Source organism: Geospiza fortis, unplaced genomic scaffold, assembly GCF_000277835.1.
Source record: "Geospiza fortis unplaced genomic scaffold, GeoFor_1.0 scaffold162, whole genome shotgun sequence".
Lineage (NCBI taxonomy): Eukaryota > Metazoa > Chordata > Aves > Passeriformes > Thraupidae > Geospiza > Geospiza fortis.
Window position 1 is genome coordinate 9,136,664 of NW_005054316.1, and position 22,276 is coordinate 9,158,939.

At 38.6% G+C, this 22,276-nt stretch overlaps 1 protein-coding gene across 1 annotated transcript in view; it reads right to left on the reverse strand.

Annotated features, from left to right (window-relative positions):
* The window catches only part of ESR1 (estrogen receptor 1), a 101,158-nt gene extending 82,539 nt beyond the window's left edge, over window positions 1-18,619 (reverse strand). Inside the window, exon 1 of the mRNA XM_005420121.2 lies at window positions 18,027-18,619. Coding sequence (XP_005420178.1) covers window positions 18,027-18,454 — 428 coding nt within the window. The 5' untranslated portion in view covers window positions 18,455-18,619. The remainder of the gene's footprint in view (window positions 1-18,026) is intronic.
* Between the last annotated feature and the right edge of the window lie 3,657 nt (window positions 18,620-22,276).

Below are 22,276 nucleotides of genomic sequence, written 5' to 3' on the forward strand. Positions count from 1 at the left end.
TGCAAAAATGGTCACAGTACTCAAGAGCAATCAGGCTAACAGAATGCCTGTGCTTTGCAGCTTATTTTATATATTTATATTTATATATCTGCACATACATGCTTCTCTTCCTCTGTTAATAAAAATTACTAACAAATTATGTCAAGTCTCAGCCTTGGACAGCCTGGACCCTAGTAGAAAAATGCAGACCTGTCGCAGACATCTCTTTATGAAAAATCTTTTCTTTAAGATTTTTCCTTCTGAGAAGCTGTGGCCTCAGAACCAGATGTAAACAATAATTATCTGCTGCTGTGGAATGCAACAGGTAGATCCGTGATTGGTCCCCTGTAGATGTTTAAGTCTGGTGACCACTCACAGCAGAGCTGGCTCTTGCTCTCTGTCAGAGCCAGCTCCTTTGTTATCATTCTTGTCTTTTTTATTCTTAGCTTAGCCAGCTTTCTAGAAACCTTTCCTTCTATTTTCTTTTAGTATAGTTATAATGTAATATATATATATATATATCATAAATTAATAAATCAAGCCTTCTAAACATAAAGTCAACATTCTCGTCTCTCACCTCACCAAAACCCTTGTGACCACTGTCACACAGACCTTACAGAAGCATGCTTTGGTTTGTCCTTTCAGTCAAAACGGAGGCAAGATGGATACAAAGAAATAAGCTGCCTCACAAAGTCATGGTAGTTTGTGAGGAACCATTGAACCAGCTAAGGTATTTGACTTATACTTGTCCTCTGGAAATTGCTGAATTCAACTTTGCATGCCAAGTCATTCTGTGAATAATAATGAACAGAAAACCATGAGACAAACATGCTAGAGTTTGACATACAGCAGTGGAGTCTGTCAATACCATGTACTCTAGTTCTTAGGTGTGTCCTAGCTTTTTAAGGCCAGATCCTGTTAACACAAGAAATATAAAATATAATTATTGATTACGTATGTCATAGAGGATCTCCAGAAACTGAAAATTACATATACTAGAACTACCATAGAATGACAGAATTTGGGTTGGAAGGGACCTTAAAGATCATCTATTTCCAGCCTTCCTCCATGGACAGGAACACCTTCCACTAGCCAGGCCACTCAGAGCCCTTTCCAGCCTGGTCTTCAACACCTCCAGGGATGGGGAATTCAGAACCATGTAAGAAATAATAAGAAACAGAACCTGAACAGATTGTTATATAAAGGCCACAAAGGAAATCACTTTGGTTGAGACACCCCAACCAAAGTGATTTCCAAAATTATTTGATTTCTCAGATTCTACAGCTCTTCTTTCAAACAAGAGCAACCATAAACATTCAGCCTCTCTCTAAGTAACTCTTGGACATCACCTCTGAAAATTTAGCGTTAGAGGCTACAAAGGCTGTAATTTTTCTTTATGTCCAAAGCACAGAAACTGTGAATTGTTGCCAGACAAGCAGTCTAGCTCTACTTTCATTTCTGTACATAGATGTTGAGGCCCAGAGAAGAAAAGTAATGCTGTTCACCATACAGCCACAAGACTTGAGATGGGAGGAGGCCAGAAAAGGCAGAGTGAAGAAGGAAGGATCCCAACTGTGTGGTCACATTGGTTTACTAATCCAGCCACAGGAATTGTGACCAATAATGCGACAGGGGAAAAAATACTCCTTCAGTGGCAGCTTTCAGTTGATCAGACTAATGGTTACATTACAACAGAATGAAGAGCAGATTGAAAAACTGGATCACGTTCCTTTCCTCATTCCTCTAGATCTTCTCTTTCCTGCAGATCTTTCTTCATGTGCAGGTTTCCCAGTGATCAGTACTAACCGAGTAGTAAATGGTAAGCTTTGCATATGCAAATTCTCTAAACTGTCCCAAAGTAGTTAAATTATTTGTTCAGATAATGTTCAAAGATTAATTTCCATATACTGACTATGCAATCAAGAGAAAGCAAATAGAACACGGCTCATGAAAGGTAGGAAATACATTCATGTAGCCAACTGCACATAAGACATGGTTACAACACAGTTTGTTGACTTATTTTTGGGGTGACTTATGCAACAATGTGTGAGAAATTAGGTCCATGAGAAATACATAAACTTGCCTCTTGTGTTGGTGATAACTTTGTTTCAATGCATTAAAGAGTCGTATTTCACTTTGGCAAATCCATCTCATCTATTTGTGGCATTTCTTATTCCTCACAGCAACACAGAATAAGTTCAAGTTCTTCACAGGTGCCAGAATACAACACCTCATTAATCTTCTCACTTTTTATTGTTGGTAGACAGTAATTGCTCCCTGCCCTTTAAATTACAAAGGAAGGAAAAAGTCTATTAGACAAATAAATGCAGAATTAAATGTACAGTATTAGGGACACAACAGCCACACTTCCATCATGACATTTAAAAATGTATTACCCATTCACATGGGAGACACCTAATACCTGTCTACTAGACTCCAGGGACCCCTGCTGAATATTCATTTTCCAGATATGCATGCCTATTACAAATTAAGAGGAAAATAATCCATCCAGGTTAGAACTTCTGTTTGTTGCATAATGCTGTTTGATGGCTAACTATTGCAGAAAACTCATCTATTTACTCGCTTCTAGCCAAAATATTCTTTGTTGCACACTGCTGAATGTTGGAAGTGGATGTTGCACTATGCTTAGCACAGCAAACCTATTAACCCACCATGGTCCTGCCCAAGCCTTGACAGGAAAGCAGCAGCTCAGTGGAGCTGAAGCTGGCAGCTGATAGCAGTGCATCCCTCCTCAAATCTGTTCTGGGAAGACCAGCAGGATCCTATCCCAGCCCCATAGCCTCTCATGACACAGACCTGCAAGAGCCAGCAGCTATGACAACTTTCACCAAAAACACCTAAAATATTTTGCATTTCCTCACACCTAAATAGTTCCAAGAGCTTCCAACACTCTGTTTCAGACATTAGTCTTCCAAAAAATTACCTGAATAAGCAAGTTAGGAGAAAACACCAGGGTCTCATCTAAGCATACTGTGGTATAAATATGACTAAAATTACTGTTTGATTTTCAAACAGTCCATGTATTCAAAAATATATCTGCATATGGTGAAGTACCAGGTCCTGCACTTGGGTCACAATAATCCCATGCATGGCTACAGGCTTGGGGCAGAGTAGCTCAGCATCTGCTCAGTGGCAGGGACTTGGGGGTGGTGGCTTGGGTGCTCAGGTGGCCAGGAAAGCCAATGGCATCCTGGCCTGTATCAGGAATAGTGTGGGCAGCAGGAGAATAGGGCAATGATCATCCCACTGACTCGACACTGGTGAGGCCACACCTCCAATCCTGCATCTGGTTATGGGCCGCTCGCTTCAAAAAGGAGCGTGCTGGAGTGAGTCCAGGAAATGGCATAAGTCTCATGAGGAGCAGCTGAGGGAAATGGTGTTATTTATTCTGAGAAGACTCTCTACAACTGCACGAAGGAGGTTGAAGTGAAATGGGGGTCAGTCTCTTCTTCCCTGTCTCAAGTGAAAGGACAAGAGGAAGTGACCCTAAGTTACGTCAGTGGAGGTTCCAAGAATATTTTAAAAAATTGCTGAAAAAGTGGTTAGGCATTGGAATAAATTGTCCAAAGAGGTGGTGGAGTCACTGTCTCAAGTGTTCAAGAGGCATCTGGATGTGGCACTTGGGGATATGGTGTTGGAGTGATTATGGTGGTGCTGGGTTGACAGTTGGACTAGATGACCTTGAATGCCTCTTCCAACCTTGATAATTCTGTGATTCTGTGATATCAAAAGTGTTCTATAAGACAAACAGGAAGATATTTCAATTATTACCCATAAGCCTCTGTTCTTTGATTTACTTCTGGTTTGGTTTTAATTTAGTTCTGATTAACAAAAATATTTTGAAATATCAGTAAGTTCTAAAATTGTACTGTCTTTCTTCATTAGTTCAATCGAGCACCACACTGACTTAATTTCACATACATATTTATGTGAATTTACAGATCACAAAGTCAAATAATTCTAAATAATTCTTGTCTATTGTCAAATGCAGAATCCAAAACCAGCTCAAATCAGGTCATGTTGAACAATATAACACATAAAATGGAAAGATAAGCCAGCAGTGCAGAGATTCTGAATGAATATGACTTAACTGTCTCTTCATTCTCCAGCCTCAGCACTGCTCCACAAACCCCAGTGGGAGCTGCCATATGACACATATTCTTGATTCCTGTTTTCATTTGCTGATAACCCTAGTAACCTTGCTGGAGAACCCTTTGCATTCCTACCCAAGAGCTCAGCTCCCTTCCAGCTGCACCCTCTGGCTCACACATCCCTCAAGAACTGAACAGTGGTGCAAGTGTACACACAGCAGCTGGCTTGGAAAAAAAGTAACCACACATAACTCTGCATCAGGAGCAAAGAGAAGGCTTGCTGCTGCACATGCCAGTAAGTCAGAAGGTGAGACAAAGGCATAGGGAAGGAGAGAGGTGATAAGGGGCAGCTCTGCAAATGCACAAAAATCCACCAAAAACAACAGGCATCAACCCTTAGCTGAGCTTTTAATGTATGAATGGGTACCTGCAGGCAGGTTTTGGTTTATTAAATTTGATTCATATTCAAAACACCTTCTAAAAAATTACTTGGATTCTTTTTTATTTAAAGAGACAGGAGATATTTTTCTGAACCTGTCAGAGTTCACTTAAACCCTTTGATATATGTGTCCAGATGCAAAAGGCTAAAGATCATATTCTCAGAGAAAAAACTGAACTAGCTCAAACTCTTTTTAAGATATTAAGCAACTGTTATTAGTATTTTAAAATAAAAAGTAAAAATAAATTAAATGGCAGTTTCAAGTTTAGCAGCACGATTCGCAAAGCAGTATCTACTTCTGCTTTAAAATTCATCAATTCACCTCAAAAATACTTTGTAACTACAAGGTAGCCTTGCTAAATTAATGAATCACAGTAGTTCAACCTTTTGTTCTGGATATTCTCATCATCCCAAATTCATTTGGGCAAAAATACAGTCGAAATGTTCTTATAGATTATATCCATGCAAAATCATATTTAATAGTAATTACTCCAGTGCAGTGATAATTCCATTCAGTATTAGACTTCAGCTCACAGGATGAAGATTAATATCATCTGAGTATCTGAATCAGTACTGAATTTCAAACCTATCTCGGGACCTCTGATTGCAAGGAGAAATTAATTTTTTACTATATCTTTTGCATCTTGTTCCCTCTACCGAGCAGTTGGGTATATGTCTAATGATAGAAACAGCACCCCACATCTTCAGAACATCCAAGGATTAAACAGACAAAGAAAATAGCTTGAGAGTCATGAGAGTGACAAAATGGAAATCTAAAGAATAAAAGTAGTTCTTCAATTAATTTTTCTCCATGACAATTTTAGTGCAGAACCTAACATGGACCAAAAAAAAAAAAACCAGAAACAAACAAACAAACAAAACAAAACAAAACAAACCACAACAACAACACCAAAAAAATGCCAAAACACCCCCACACAATTGGACAGCATGCACCAATCACTTCCCAGCTGCAAAAACACCAGTTCTAAACCTTTGTGTAGTGATTTTGAACTAATGATTTATAGTATGCAGTAGATGAAATTTCCCTTCCATTCCTTGACTATGCTGGGACAACTGAGGTTTACAATAAAGCTAGTGATTTTAGATTTATTAAGCACTGAAATCCTTTACTACATTTCCATTAGATACACATTTCTTCTTTTATTTCTAGTTAGCCTATTTTCGTTTGACTAACTTACGTCTGGCATTGCATTTTTCAAGGAGTCTCAGTTCTCACAAAAACAGTTTTTAATATCTCTCACACGTAGAGAGAGTATGTTGCAATGAAAAATCTGGTTTTGAATCTGGGATACAGGATTGGCCACAGGACAGAAGTCTTGTCCTTATTTTTTAAAATTTGTCCTCTGATGTCATCAGAAAAGGATCAAGTAGTTGGCAGGCATGTACCTGAGGAATTTCTCTGGGACAAGGAGAACTTCCCCAAGTAATCTGGTAGCAAATTGACCGTAACAAAGAATATTTCCAGACTTCATCCATTTTAGGTTGCTACATGACACAAACATGGCTCTCATCAGAATTAATGAAATGGTGGTCTTGGGGAACCTGTTCTCATTTATTTCTCACCATGTCTCCCCTGTAATAAACAAGACAAATAATTTTGCTCTTCTCCTCTGGTTTTTTGTTCTGGAATAACCTGGAAGGACCCAGCAGAAGTGGGGCCAGTCTCTTAGGCAATGCAGCTTTCAGGTTTCTTGTCATTTCCAGACAGATACACATTTGTTGACAATAAGTAAATTAAAGATAGAGGAAACAAGGCATTTATGAGTCAGAAAATGGGTCGTACATGAAAACAGCTTAAAGCTATTAAGACTTAAAGCTGCCATTTTAAAAATGATAAAAAAGCTGATACTATCTATGCAACATTTTAAGTCTTCTTGAAAAGGCAGTCTTTGTCCTAAGTAATAGTCTTAAATGCTTTTGAAACAAGAAAGAAAAGGGGAGGGAGGGGGGCTTACAGACAACATTTTATATTTGCTGATGTACAAATTTTTGTACCAAAATACATCCCTCTCTCTGAAGAGTAAGATCTTCACTGCTTTGCTGAAATTAAACCAGTAAAATCCTTCATCTTAAATAAAGAACACAAAGAACTGAAGGTCATATCCAAGAGTTCATAACAAAAGAATATGAACTCCTCGATTCTGTGCAGTCGTCCCTTATCTACCTATAGAATAAATAAATGCAAGGTAGCTGAACATACAATTCCTTATAAGGACCGAAATGGAAATATATTGATGTTCCATTCTTTCTGAGAAGTATGCTGGGTATGTGTGTTTAGCAAGCTTGTAAATAGTTTTTTTTTCCATTTCAGATACTGCATTTAGTAATACCATTGCTAGTTTCCAAACCCACACCCACTGAGTACCTACTCAATATTTTAGTTCTTTTCACCCTTACTCATATGTAGCCTCATGTCCTCTTTCTTAGTGAAGCCTGCTATGGAAAGAGTCCTGTAGATTTTTCATAAATGATTTTCAGTTCATTATTACAGATGGACACTTTAGAGACACACTTTAAATCTTCACAGGGGTCCTGTATGGTAAAACAGCAGTGCCTTTATCTCACATATTAGGACATTAGGCAGAGAGAGGGAGAAATCTATGCACACAAGTTTAGTTCTGGCATGTTTCAGCTTTAGGAAGGCTGCTGTTATGATCTCACTCATAACTTTATTTTCTCTATGCATATGAGAAATACCAAGACTTTTAAGAATTAAAATAATCAAAATCCAATCAGTTTTTGTGAGTAGCATTTGTTTCAGGAGTGATGGTATCTCACGTGTACAGCACCAACATCGGCCACATTGGGCCTTTGATCTAACCAACATCTGGGCTAATCCATTATTTTCTAGCTAAATCTGTAACAGACAGCAACAAAATGCAAGAGTTGCACATATCTGCTGGGAGGAAGCTCCATAATCCCTATTTCTCCCTGTGAGCCTTTTTATTTCTCTATGCTTTGCTAACATACACCTGCTCTGTTTCAGTCGTGTTTACTGCGCATTCCCAATCCAAATCACATTGCCAGAGAAAGTTTACATTCCACCATTTCTCTCCAGTTCAGACTTCTTCCGCTTTTTCAGTTCTGGAGGTTCTCCTTCATCCTACTTTTGCAGTTCATCTCAAACTCTTCCAGAAACATCATCTATCTTCTACTACTAGAGCATGCCTTCCTCCTCCGTGTTCTGTCTCACAGCTCACTGCAGCCTGCTACATCACCTCGTCAGAAATTCAAAGTTTCTACCTCACCAGACCCATCAGATTTCTGCACTGGCCCCATCCTGTTCTTCATGGAGACCACCTTTATTTTCTCCTCAGCCCATATTCCCATACTGCAAGATCATTTTTTTTACTGCATTTTGCTGATGTTACTTTTGCCAAACACAGAAGAAAGGCACTAAAAGCACGAGAGAGACCAATTTTCTCAATCCCAGTGAAGTGCAATATGGCTGCACAGAAGAACTATAAGGGGGATGGAAAATGACTGCTAGTCTCAACAGAGTTTTATCAGCAGCTGAAATTTGGCAAGCTCGCAGTAGTATTCATGGGCAATCAATACTGAGGTGAATATCTCACTAACAATAGAGGTGAAGGGAGAAACTGCATCCCTAGCAAGTTAATGACAGATACCAAGCTGGGGGACAAGGAACATGCAGAGTAGTGGATTTGATGCAGAGTAAAGCTCCCAGTAAGGTGGACCTCAACAGGCTGGAGAAATGGGCTGATGGAAAGAAACCCCCCTTGCAGAAACACAGCAGGAGCTGGGCTGTACTAATATGAACAGAGCAGAGCTGGTTCCCCTGTCCTTGGCAGTTGTAAAACTGCTTCCAATCTGGGGCTTCCAAGCTGAAGCCAGTCTTTGACAAATGGAGCAAGTCCAGGGACAGCCACAAAGATGAGGAGGGGGCTGGAACAAATGGCATATGAGGAGATGCTGAGGGAACTGGATTTGTTCAGTTTTTCAAATAGAAGACTAAGCAGGATTTATTGCTGTCTTCAACAGCATAATAGGACTCTTTAAAGGAAACAGAGCCAGACTCTTCTTGGAGCACACCATGAAAGGACGAGACACATCCGACACATCTTTGGGCGAAGAATTTTCTAATTATAGATTAGGAAAAGCTTTATCACAGTGAGAGCGGTTTCAGCACTGTTACAGATTGCCCTGGGTGGATGTGGAGCCTCCATTCCTGGGCATCCACAAAGCATAGCTGGATCAGGGTCTGAAAAACCTCATCTAGCTTTGAAGTGAGCCCTGCTTTGAGCAAGATGTTGACCAGATAATTTTCAAGCATTTTCACCCATTCAAACTTAACATTACTCTGTGATTCTCATCTCTCAATAAACTGCCCCTGCCCACAGAAATATTTGCATTTGAAACGTCATGCAGCGATGCAATAAAGCAACTTCACACATTTTGTCAGAGAAGGATGCTCTTGCAATCAGGTCATTATGCAATGGAAAGATGGAGCATGTATGGTAGATAAAATTTCACGTAATTTAGCTATCAAATGCAAACAGATTCCCATAGTGAATAGCTTAAAACTGAGCAACATTTCTGGGGAAAAATGAAAGAAAAATAATCCTGATTTGACAGCATTCCCCCACTACTAAGTATCAGGCGTATGTATACCTATAATACAATAGTGTCTAGGATGTTCAGCGAAAAGTTTATGGGTTTTTTTCCATGATTATAGCAAAATTTTCTTTTCCTTCATCATAGTTAGAAATTTGAGCCATTTTTCTCAAAATGCATTTAAAAAAATTACCTGAGACAACCATCTAACATGTAAAACATAAGGCAAAACTAAACAATATAAGTAAGCAAAAGAAAGAGGAACCTAGTCAGACTTAACATTAAACAGTGTTACTAGAACTGCCAATAAAATAGAGTTTTATTCCAGGATGTTTAAAATTTCTCTGTAAAATCAGATTTACTTCCACCTCGTTTGGCTTTTTTTATGGTTTAAATCAAGGAAGAAATAGTAACACCTTACAGAGGTGCAATCTGCTTTAAAAATATTTGACTCCTTAAAATGGCATACATCTGGCAGATATTCTTACATTTAACTGATTCTAATATTATTACCATAAACATTCAGCTACATTATTTTATGTGGGTTTCTATCTCACCACCTTTCTCCATGAACATAATTAGAATACTCTCACCACTTCCAGGGTTTGCATGCTTTATCTGTAATTGATATTCCTGTAGATTAAAATTAGGATTATATTTCTCATAGCATGGCAAGAATAAGCTAGCATACTTTTCAACCCATAAATTCTAAATAATCCAAACCACAAAAAGGTATTGCAAGGTAATAAATCTCCTACAGTGGCTCATGTGCTGGCAACATACATGTTTTTCCTTGCTTGTGGTTATCAATATGGCTGAAGGAGAAGTATCATTTTACTGCATGATGGAAGCAAAGAGACAAAGCTGTCCTTTGACATATTAGTTCCCCAAAGGTGACTAGATTTGCTGTGCACTCTCAGCCAGAATATTCTTTGCCATAGCTACAGTGTCCTGAAGATAAGGGTTCTCTCATACGTAGTTTGAAACTGGGATCTCACTGTCAAGTCCAAGCTGTAAATAATAATGAAAGCAGGGAACACTTATGTGAATTAATTTATTTTAGACACCAACTGATATGAGTTATTCAGTAATAACTAGATACTGCTTAATCAAGATGGCCCAGCAAAGGAAATGTTTTAAGAATGTTTACTGGCTTTATAAACTGAAAACAGAGATGACAGGTATTAGTGGCATTTTATTTTTGCCAAAGATCAAGTTTTATAGCATTTTTCTTCAACAGTAAAATTAAATTACAATTTTTTACAGTTAGCACCTTCCAAACTTCCATCTGTTTGCAGATCAACTTGAAGAAGGAAAAAGAGTAAGTTTCTAAACACCAGAATATGTCAACAAAGAGCTGGAATGCACGAAGCTCCACGTGGGGATGGATGTGGAGCCAGCTGAGAACTTACAGGTCAGGATTAAAGGGAGGGCAGGGACAGGTGACATTGTAGTGGAGGTCTGCTACAGGCCACCTTATCAAGAAGGTCCACAGGAGGACCATAAGGATGATCAGAGGAATGGAACACCCCTCCTCTGAAGAGAGGCTGAGAGAGCTGGGGCTGCTCAGCCTGGAGAAGAGACCTTAGAGCAATATTCCAGTACCTAAAGGGGGCCTGCAAGAAAGCCAGAGAGGAACTTTTAGAAGGGCATGGGGTGACAGGAGAAGGGGGAATGACCTTAAACTGAAAGAGGGTCGGTTTTGACTGGATATTAGGAAGATATTATTCTTTGCTATGAGAGTGGTGAGGCACTGGAACAGGTTATCCAGAGAAGCTGCAAATGCCTCATCCCTGGAAGTGTTCAAGGCAAGATTGGATGGAGCTCAGAGCAACCTGCTCTAGTGAAAGGCGTCCCTGCCCATGCCAGGTGACTTGGAACTAGTCTTCCCTTTCAACCCAAACTTCCATGATCTTTCATTGATTTTTGAATTAATAGATCTCACAAGCCTGAATTACATTTAAAAGAAAAAAGAAAATAAAAGTGGAACGGAAATAGAAAGAAAGCAGTAGGTATTACACATTCAAATTTTAGCGGAGCTATATGCAAAAACCACAGTGAAGGCTATTTGGAAAGCTATTATGAGTTTCCTAGCCTTGTGATTTAAGATTTGGGGCCTAAATCATGCCACATTTTCTACTACAGCTACTGCTTTCTGCACAGCATCTTCCTAGTGATTTTTATTTATCACGAGCTGAGCCTTTTCCTGTTTTTCAGTAAATTTCCCTTCCTTCTTCTTCCAGCTTTGATGTGCCCTTTGTAGTATCCTATAAAGTTTTATACAGCCATTTTTAGCAGCCCAAATCAATATTGAAGTAGGCTGCAGTGATCAAAGCACTGTTTCTTCACAATAGCAAGTACTAAAAGGGAGAGGAAAGACTGGAAGTAGCAATGAAATTTGCACTGGACATTTGCACAGCAGATTGTTGAGAAACTGGAAAAAATCTTCAATGGAAGAATACAGGTGTTCCCTATATAATCATTTAAAAGTAGTTTCCTTAATTAGGTAGTATGATCAAGGTGAAAAAACCCAACACTGCTCACTCACATGGCTTACGAATGCAAGGTGAAATGCATTGGCATTAAATGCAGCCCGGTGCTGCCTTGATGCTCTCTGGTCTGTCCTCCTCAGAGGGGGAGAAGGTTCTCCCCTGTAGCATTCAACAGTGACCTTGCACTGGTTCTGCTACCTGGCTCCTGGGGAGGTCAGTTCTGGCAGCTGAGAGCACTGTGGGATGTGGAACCAGAATGTGACACATTCCACCCATGCTGCCTAACAAGAGGGGAACTGCACCCTTGAAGAGTTGTGGACAATCCACTGGTGGTTACATGCACGGCTGTTCACTGTTAGTCACCACCTGCTTTTTTTAAGTCCTCTTAGTTACACTTAACTTTTAGCCTTTACTGCTATTTTTCACTTTTACCAATGGTTTTCCATGCAGCCATCTTTTCCTATTTCTTATTTATATAGGTGCTGGCTGTTGTGTCATAGTTAAGACTGCAATGGTTGGAAGACCACTGCAATTGTTATGTACATGTATGAAATAGGATTTACATTTAGGACAGTCATATTTAAGCTCTGTCTTCTGAGGACCATATTCCCTTTTTCTAGTTAAGGGTTAAAATAAAATGCCTAGATCACTCCTGAATTCAATGTTGTTATCAATATCTTATCAAGGAAAAATGTTATCCTGCAGATTTATGATCTTCTTGTCTCTAACAGATATCACTCATGCTTTGATAGTCTTGCACAAGAATATCTTGAGTGAGATGAAGCAAGAAGCCTCCCAGCAACTGGAATCTGAGCTTGGCAGAAAAGCAGAAATGCCTCGCCTTGCCCAGTGTCACACTGATCAGGGTCCCTAATGAGCTGTGGTAAATTATAACCTTTTGCAAGCCACTGGAAAGGCCACTCAGGCTCAGATGTGACTTGATCCTGTACAGCAAATTTTACGAACAGTCCCTGCAGTGAATGCAATGAAAACAGCACTTCAAGTGAGAATGCTGAAGGACAGCATCTCTGCTCTAATCTCTGTTCTGATGCCTGAATAGATAATAGAAAACTCCCTGCAGACAGACCAGGGAGCTCATGATTTGTTTCAGTGTTTCATTGTCAACAATATCAAACCAAAAATTTCCAAAATCTCAATTTTTTATGAAATGTGGATGCACTTCAGCTGCCAGACTATTCTCTTGTGCTTTTTTTGAGCAATGCCTTAGATCTGGTCAGCCTATCTTGTTGGTTTAATAAAAAATGCTGGCATCTGATGTTCACTTTGCAATTGCTGAAGGAACTGATGCCAGCAACTAATGCTTTCCATATCAGAGCAGATATGGCCAGCAGTGTTTGTTGTTTCAATAACCTCAGAGCAAGAGTGATCAAGGCCAGTGACACAGAGTCAATTCCCCATCTCCCTCTCAGGGGGCATAATGCAGTGTCTATGAGAAGGAATATTACAGAGCATGACTGTTTTGGTTCTTTACACGAAATGTATGGGTGGGATTAATTTCACGTAACTTTGAGTATCACTGGGTATCCATCTTCATCCAATAGATGCCTAAGGAATGGAAAAATGAATACAGACCTAGGTGTCTACATTTGATCAGATGAACCCCATTCACACAGTCTGTCTAAATAAGCATGGGTTTAGACATGAATTTCAAGTCCTGTTGGGAAGGACTTGATATATGAAGCACTTCCTACATCTGTGGTTTATGCAAAAAAAATAAGCTGCTGCAGAAATTAAGTTTTCTTCAATGAGAAGAGAGAACAAGTGAGATCCATCTCCCTGACTTGGCAGAAAGGAGGGTAATGAGGAAGCATAAAATCTCTTTTACCCCTTTCCATCACTGTCTGCCCTCATGCAGGGGCACAAGGAGACACAGATCACGTGCTCCTCAACACTGTGGATTGGTGATTTATGGTGCAAGCACACTTGCAGCATGATCCACATCAGCACGTGCTCCAAGAAGGGCTGCAGAAACACTAAAGTTGGTTTGTACAAGTCCCTCATAATTGTCATGTGTGAGCACCTCAGAACACTTAATGGGCTTATCTTTACAACGTTTCCATGAGATAAGAAACTATCCATGAGATGACTCCATTTTCCTGTCTCTTTTATTACAGTCATCTATTGCTGCAAAATTGTCAGAGTACCAGCACAAGGCCTGAAAACAGGAACACTCCAAGTGTTCAAGAAATTGCCTGAACACAGGAACTGTTCAAGAGAGAACCTCTGAGCAGACTGACGTTTTCGAGAAAAATAAGCAAAAAAAGCAAAGCAAAACACTACATTACATCATACTCCATGTTATGAAATACTTTATGCTACATTTAAAAAAATAAGAAAAGAAAAATCATCTTTGAACTTTGTATTCATTTCAACACTTCTAATTTTAAAATTTGGAAAAAATCTTCTGTATTTAGAACTCAACATGAACAGCTAGAAAAATTCATAATGAATCAGACAAGGTTAACAAAGTTTATGTATTTGGTTACATAACTATTTTTTGGATGGATGGATTTACAAATTACAACAGGAGAGGGATCGATCTACATTTTTAATCTTTCTCAATTTTAGCAAGCATTAAAATTAAAGCTGTGATCATATTGATTAGAACATCAGACTCAATTGCATTATGATAATTGGGGCTAATGCTAAACAAATAACTTTATTACATTAATCTAAACATAGAGCCTGAAGTATTAGAAGATACAAACTAGCCACTAAAAGTGAGGGAGCAATTAATCCTTATTCTGTTTGTACACTGATTTGCCCAGCCTCTGTCCCTCACTACAGACTGACAGACGGTTTTCTCATCAGGAAGTTTTCCCTGGGTTTTTTTTTTTTGGCCAAATTTGGAACCAGCACCAAAGACAGGCTACAACGGGCCTTAAGTATATGCATGATTTCAGTTCAGATCTGAGGAGTGCAGACTCAGTGGGATGACACACTGGCAGAGCAAAAAGGATGTTCTGCTGTTTCTTGTAGGAATCTACTGAGGTAAATTAGCTACTGAAAGCTTTGGTTTTTCTCTGAGTGGGTCAAATCTTGCTGAAAATATTTGAGAGGAAATAACCAGAAATTACCTGAACTCCAATAGTTAAGAACAAAAAAAAATTTCCATTAATTTACTGTAATAGTCATGAGTACAAGACTTCCTGCAATAATTATCAATCACTAGTCAGCATTTAATAATAAAAAAAACCCAATACTAAAAATTATCAATAAAATTTTTAAAAAATGAAATTTGACACTGTCAGATAAGAAAAAGTATTTTAGTTTGGCTACCTAGAAAAACAGCCACAAGATCAGACATAAAAGAAGTCTATGTATAGACAGCAAAATTTGAGTTAATTAAGCCCTTTTTTCTCCACTCCTCAAAATCTGATGCCTCATGATTTAGAGACACCAGAAGGGACATTAATATATTTATTGCATTCTTTGAAAATCATTATTTTCATGTATCATGTTCTTCAGCTACATATAGAAGCCTACCATTATCTCACAACAAGGGACTAACACTTTTGGAAAAAAGAGTCACTATTTGAAAGACAAAATATAACTTCAGAATTAGCAGACATATACACCTATTAATACATATCTGTCTACAGGCAGTATGATTTTGAACACTTACTAGCAAAATCAAAAGACATTAATTTTTTCATTTTGTGACTGAAGATTTTTAACATTTTGTCCAAGTCTTGAACAGAATATCATCTTCAACCTATAATGTTTATTTATTGTCTTAGATATCACTGAATGTATCGCTGAATGCAACACTTGCATGTCAAATTCAGAGTAGACTAGGATGATGCAATGTAAATATTTTTGCCCTAAAAGACAAATAGCACAATTCAGTTGCACAGGAAGGTAAATGAGAATTGCAGAGGAGACTTACTGAGACTAAGGTTACATAACTTTTCATAGAAGCAGGCAGCCATATCACAAACTAATCATGATTCATTATAACTTTTTTTAGGACTTGTAAGATTTTTTGCCTTTACAACTCCTACTGGTAGGCTGATCCAGAAACTCTCTATTTTGGTAGTTAGACATCTTTCAATCTCCAGCATCAATTTATTCATAGCTAGATTACACTGCCCTATGCTTTTTTTTCTCCCATAACCTAAGTGAAGACAATGAGACTAGCCAAATAAATAAAGAAAATTGGAAGTTTTTTTAAAGAACTTAAACCAAATGGCTAGACATTTAAATATTTCCTAGGCAGTGAACACATATTCAAATTATTTTTGACAGACTACTGGTGATTGGGCTCATGCCAAAACACCAGAAGACCTAATGTTTAATGTTGTGAGGGTGAAAACTTCGTAAATACGACCTCACAAAAATGAAAAGCAAAAAAAGCAAAATTTTTTATTAATTTAATTTGAACAGTACCGTGCCTGTTAACAAAAGATAATCATAGCAAGCACTTTGAAACGCATTTCTTATTACCACATAAGATGCATTCCACAGAGTTATGGCTGGAAGGGGCCATTAAATCATTTGTATAACACTGTATGCAGATAAACCTTCTGGCATATCCAAGATCATAAATTCACCTAATTACTGTTGCATTAAGCCTCAGCAATTTCAAAGGGCTAATACACATCCCCAAGCGTGACACACAACCTTGATCAGAAATGTCAAGAAAAGGGGAATACAGCACTGGTCTTACACATTTGCTTAAGCAGTTAAACTAAAAAAGTACCTTAATTTTATTTTGAATGGTCTCATCTCAATTCACAGCTTAAAAATTAAAAGAACACTATTTCCATAGCAACTTCTATGTCTAGGTGATTCTTAGGTTTAAATCCTCCTGCAGTACCATACCTGTATATAGAACATTTTCTGCCTCTGTATTTCAACTTCACAAACTCACTATTCCACTGTTTACATACATAAGGTTGCTTACACAGTTTTCACCATAGGTTTGCATGGGACACTCATGTAAAAACTCTTTTAATCGAGCACAAAGTGCAGTTTAACTTTCAAGTCACTGGTAATCATTCAAGATCACTATGCTCTGACATGTACTTATTCTTCCAGGAAGTATTGTATTTGGTTGCACTAAAAAGAATTTTGTTTGAATCAATTCAGTTTACAGATCACTGTATTGGACAATTTAACATAACCATTACCTATGATTTCACCTGTCTTTATCCTGCCTGCTCTCCAAAACTGCCCAATCCGTTCCAAAAAAGTGCAATCATTTTGTTTTCTGGGACCAGATTTTACTACCAGATTCTTAGTCTGGCTGAGTTAGACTTCAGAACATACGTTGCTGTTCATGGCAACATGTTATATTGCGCAGATAAGCCTAACAGAGTCTGGCCTTCAATATGGAAAAAATTACTTCCTTTTATTTTTTCAGTTGTTACACTTCTAACAAACTCACCTGTATCTCTCAAATCAACAGACAATGACAGAGTTCAGAAAAAAAATACATCTGTTCACTTTAATTCACTGAAGCCCAATATAATAAGCACTTGCAAAACTATGCTATAAATACTGCACAAAACGTTAACAGCGTGGGTATAGGTATGTATGATTTTTTTTTTAGAAGCCATAATTCTATTAATTTCTGTCACTTCAAGAAAAGATGTAATGTTTTTCACAATTGACAATAAACATTTAAACCATTTGAAAGGGGGAAATTTATTTCCCGCTTTCAACAATACTTTAAAACCAAAAAGAGAAAACATGAACCAAGCTCCTACTGAGGGACAAAAATATTAAAAACCCCGCTGAACAAACCCATCTTTTGAAAAGCAGCGTGCCAGGTTTACAGTTAATATATATTGCTCTCCAATGAAAAATGCATCTTAATATGCACACAGCTCTTTGGATAGCTCAGGAAGGTGGTTACTGACTGAAATACTGTCACTGAGTCAACTCTAACACTTTGATTAGGAAGGATATAGTGCTTCTTAACAACTTCCTATGTAAGCCACTTCTCACACTGCAAAGGAAGACAGCAGAGAAAAATACTCTTACTACCATCTAAGAGCTGAACAAATAGTCACTCACATAGAAAAATGTGTAATGGTGGAAGTCTTTTTAGTATACTTCAGACAGTATTAGAATACATTACAACACTGAGGTCATTTGCCATTCTTTAATCAATTATGATTTCATGTTTTCCCAGGAAATATTTATACTCATTATCTGATGGGTTTTTTACACGGATTTTCAAAATTTACAGCTTACGGTCACAGTGGGCTGTGAATTACAGTTTGTTTTATTCTACGCTATTTCTTATGATCTAGATATCATTGATGATTCAGTTAAATCACACGCTCCTTTGCACAAAAAGCAAATATTAGGGCATAACAGATTTCTGCATTCTAATTTTCTCAGATCATCTGCTTAAATAAGAAAGAAATTAGCATTTACCTGTAGAAGGCTGGAGGAGCAGCTTCCCTCATCCCAAAGCTGCCCTGATCGTTTTCAAGGTAATAGGGTACCTGTTGGCTGTGATGATGGATGAAGGGCGACAGCTGGGGTGCCGTTTGCAAGAACACCACCGGGCTTGGCGGGACACTGTTCAGGGAGTGAAATCCTGCCAGGCTGCTGGACCCAAAAGATTCAGACGTAGGGGCATAACTGAGCGTGGTAGAGCTGTAGACGGGAGCCGTAGTACCAAAATCATAGGTGGCTCCTTCTGGGTAGTTAAAAACTCCTGTCTTGTTGGTCTCCACGTACATGTCGCTGAGCGATCTTTCCAGGGGAATCTTCAGCTGAGGTCTGCTCAGTGTCTCCAGTTCAGTGCCTTGAATCTGGTGCAGCAGGGTAACTCCAGAGGTTTTGGTGTGAAGGGTCATGGTCAGTACTAATGGCAGTGAGCAAGGAGCATATCTGCTTTTACTGTCAACAGCGAGATCAGCAGCTGGCAGTCCACCTAAAAAAAATACCAGAACCTATTCTGAGGCACAGCAGAAATCATAATAAAGCAGCACTACACAGGTATTCCTCTAATCTCGGCAAGGAGGAGGATACAAACAAATGCAGAGTGAGCACTGAAGACGCACATTCTCTCTCTCTTCTTCCCTCCCTCTCCCTCTCTCTAACTTTTAGGAACTCCTCATCTGCGCTAATATGCATTACAAGGTGCTGGCTGCGAGCCAGGAGCCCTTGCCTTGTGCCGACGTTGGTTTAAACATCACTTCAGAAACGATTAGTTCTGGAGTTATACCAAAGAATTGTCCGTCTAAATGTTACTTCATTCTTACTGATCGTTTCATTTTTCACTTCAGGGTACAGTGCTTTGCAGCAACTAACGGGAAAGAACACTTAAACCCAACCAGGAAGACTAGTCCAGTGGTCAATCAGATTACTGCCTTTTATTTCCTCAGCAGGCTCCAATCTATCTGTGCTTATCTCTCCTCCTGTTTGATTCATTTTCATGTTTGCTAGAAATATGTAATGTGTACATTGTACTGACCCTGGGCAGGACTGTGCTGTAACCGAGATAGGGCAAAGCAGCATATGTGTGTGTGTGCGTGTGTGTGTGTGTGTGCAAGCATGCGTCGAGAGTTCTGTCTCTCTGTGTATGTTTGTGTCTGGGTGTGCAGGGAGCAAGCCCCAGTCAATAAAGCCAGCTAACAAAATTAAAGTGCGCATGATACCCATGCAGAAGAGAAGATTTATAGTATACTTTCATCAGCAACAGCAACTTGCAGTTATTAGAGCACTATAATAACCTTAAAAAGCAAGAAAAGGCTGTAGACTAGCCTAGAAAATTATGCTTCCTTCTTTTTATTCTGTAAAATGATGAAATAGACATAATTTACATTTTGTCAGAGTTAGGAGATGGTTGTTTGATTGCATGATATATAAATTGAATACAGGAAATTCTTTTTCCTAGTCTTGTGGACAAAAGCCTAGCAAACTTGAATTTTGAAATCAAACTAAAAAATCAAGTAAACTAAAATAATCAAACAGGATTGGCTTAAAAAAAGCCTGACATGCCTCTCAAAGTTATATTTAGAAAGAAAAAAAAAAGAAAAGAGAGAACATAATGAAAAGGTGTGGCATGCATGCTTCTTCTTGCTATCTCATTCCATATAATTTTAACTTTGCACAAACCAGTTCTCCTGAACGAGCTAAATGAAAACCTCCAGAAACTGTTTCAAGCTCTCCAGCTTCATTGCTGTGGTCTGTGGTTCAGTCAATGAAATAGGCTAATGTCAACCCTAAACACATTAATATATGGGCTCCAGCTAGTGTGCTTTGAATACTAGCAAAGCCTATGCTATACTTAAACAACTCCACAGTTATTTGGTTCAACCTTCAAAAAACCCAAGAAACTGAAAAACTGAACATGCAGGTCACTAGAAGTGTCAAGAAAAGTTTACTCAAACAGGTTTTATTTTAGAAATAATACAGTGCTTTCAAAACTCCTACTAAAATAGCCAAAGTTTTTTATATTTGCAAGAACATTCTGAAGCAATATATGTTTTTACCTTCGCAGGCACAGAGCTGAGACATCAGCACACGCACAACTATGTACTTGATATATTTCCTCACCCACCCAGCCACCCTCCCTACCCTGTTCAAATTTCAGATTGTAGACTTTGATCAAAGAGATAAGCTTGTTTAAATAACACTGGACTAAACATGTTCCCAGTTAAAAAAAATAATAATCAGACAACCATACCCAGCAGTTCAGAAAGTCTTCGAAGAGTTGTGCTGAAAGTATGCCAGACAGTGTGAGAGAAAAAAAAAGAGTGTGTGCATGTTCTCTTAGAGTGGGTGACTGTGCATCTGCAGAGACTCACAAAACAGCAAGTGAGCACAGCCCTCAGCAGCCAGGCTGCAGGGCTGAAATGAATGGCAGCTACAAGTTTAAGCCAGTTGCCCTTACACATTTCATTTTGTGCTTTGAAATACATAGAAAAGGCATCATCTCTTATTAAACTGCATAATCTGAGAATTGATGTGAATCTGCCTGCCATAAAAAGTATCCACTTCTATACTGTGCTACAAAATGGACTTCGAATCTAAAGCATTATTCAATATGTATGCTCTGTCTAATATATTGATATGAAATAAAATGTTCCAGTGTAATAGCTATGCAGAAGTGAAGAAAACACAGAAAAACCAAGTCAGAAACAAAAACCAGAAAGTGAGCAAACAAAGACTTGACTTCTGAGTGTGCCCCGTGCTTCTTACATGCAATTTTAAAGAACCTTATTAATTATTTTTGGGAGGTGGTGTGTTTCCAGGGAGTCAAATATTTAAAATTTCCATCAGATGTAAACAACATTAAACATACTGTAGGGTTAACTTGAACCACCATCACTTCTGCTGTGTACCACCTAAATTAGGGACCCTATGAGCAGCTCTCCACAAGCCACAGTCCTCCCACTGAAAGGGCTCAGCAATAGACAGCTGCAGCATCCATGCAGCACACAGCCTTGTACACATCTTGAGAGAAAAAAAAAGTGAGTGCCACAAAGATCATCTTGGGGATTGGCTGAGAACGTCTGTGACAGCATCCTGTAATGTCTGACTTGCTTTTCCTGTGGAAGAAAAGCAAGAGAGCAAGAAAGGGCAAGGGTGAGGTGGGGGGTGTGTCAAGCCAAATCCCATGAAGAAGCTGAATTTTTGATTTTTGTACACTGAAAAAAAATCAGGCTCTGATTCTGCTTACTATATATGGGCTTTTAGATATAAAGAAACTATGAAATGAGAAAGTTACTAGAGGGCTGCTTCCTTTCTTGTCCTACATAGTAAAGAATGTGCTGCTTGCTCCAAAGTAACAAACACTGCTACTTCACCCTGCTTTAGAGTTGGCATTAGGTGCACCCACCTGTGGACTCACCTCTCAAAAAAATGAGATCAAGGTTTCTAAAACCTGGTGGTTTTGCTAAAAGGTCAGGGCTTACAACTCACTTTAATCTGATCTGTTACATGTCAAATTTCACATGCTCTAGTATATGGAAATATTAGAGTATGGGAATGAGTACAGGATCTAGCAATGGTATTTAGTGCTCTTTAGCAAAACATTTATGCAAAAACCTGCTTTTTCTAAATCCCACATCATGTATGCCTTTAAAACTATGCAGATCTCATATAGAAGGACTTGTCTCATTCACTCTGGGTTTTTTGTTTTAAATTACATGTAGTAACGAGAGTAAATAAAAACATAAATTGGCTGCAGCACCTTCCTTTCCAGTGCTAGACAGTTGTTGTGTTCAAAATGGGGTAGTCTACACTCCCAGATCTAATAATTTCTCAACTATTGTGGATTCAGCTGCAGCCAAGCTGCCCTATGTATTTCACCTTAAAGAAGGTCTAATACTGTTTTGGAGTTGTTGAGCACGTACTACAGGAGATACATAGATATATAAAAATAGAGAGGAACCGCTTCTACAAAATCTAAAGATTTGCTAACTTGAGATCAGGTATAGAGTGGGGATTTTGCTATATTTCTGCAGTTTGGGAATATACAAATAAAATTTGGCTTTGATCCATCCAGATTTCTGCCTTCACAGGAAGGAAAGAAAACAGCATTTAATGAATACTGAAGAAGTAGGAGGGACTAGTCCACTGTGACTGAGGAGCACTACAGACATGTTAGCAAAAAAGGTCAAAGCAGAAACTGCATCTTCATACAGAGGGATTTTTAATGAGAATTAGTT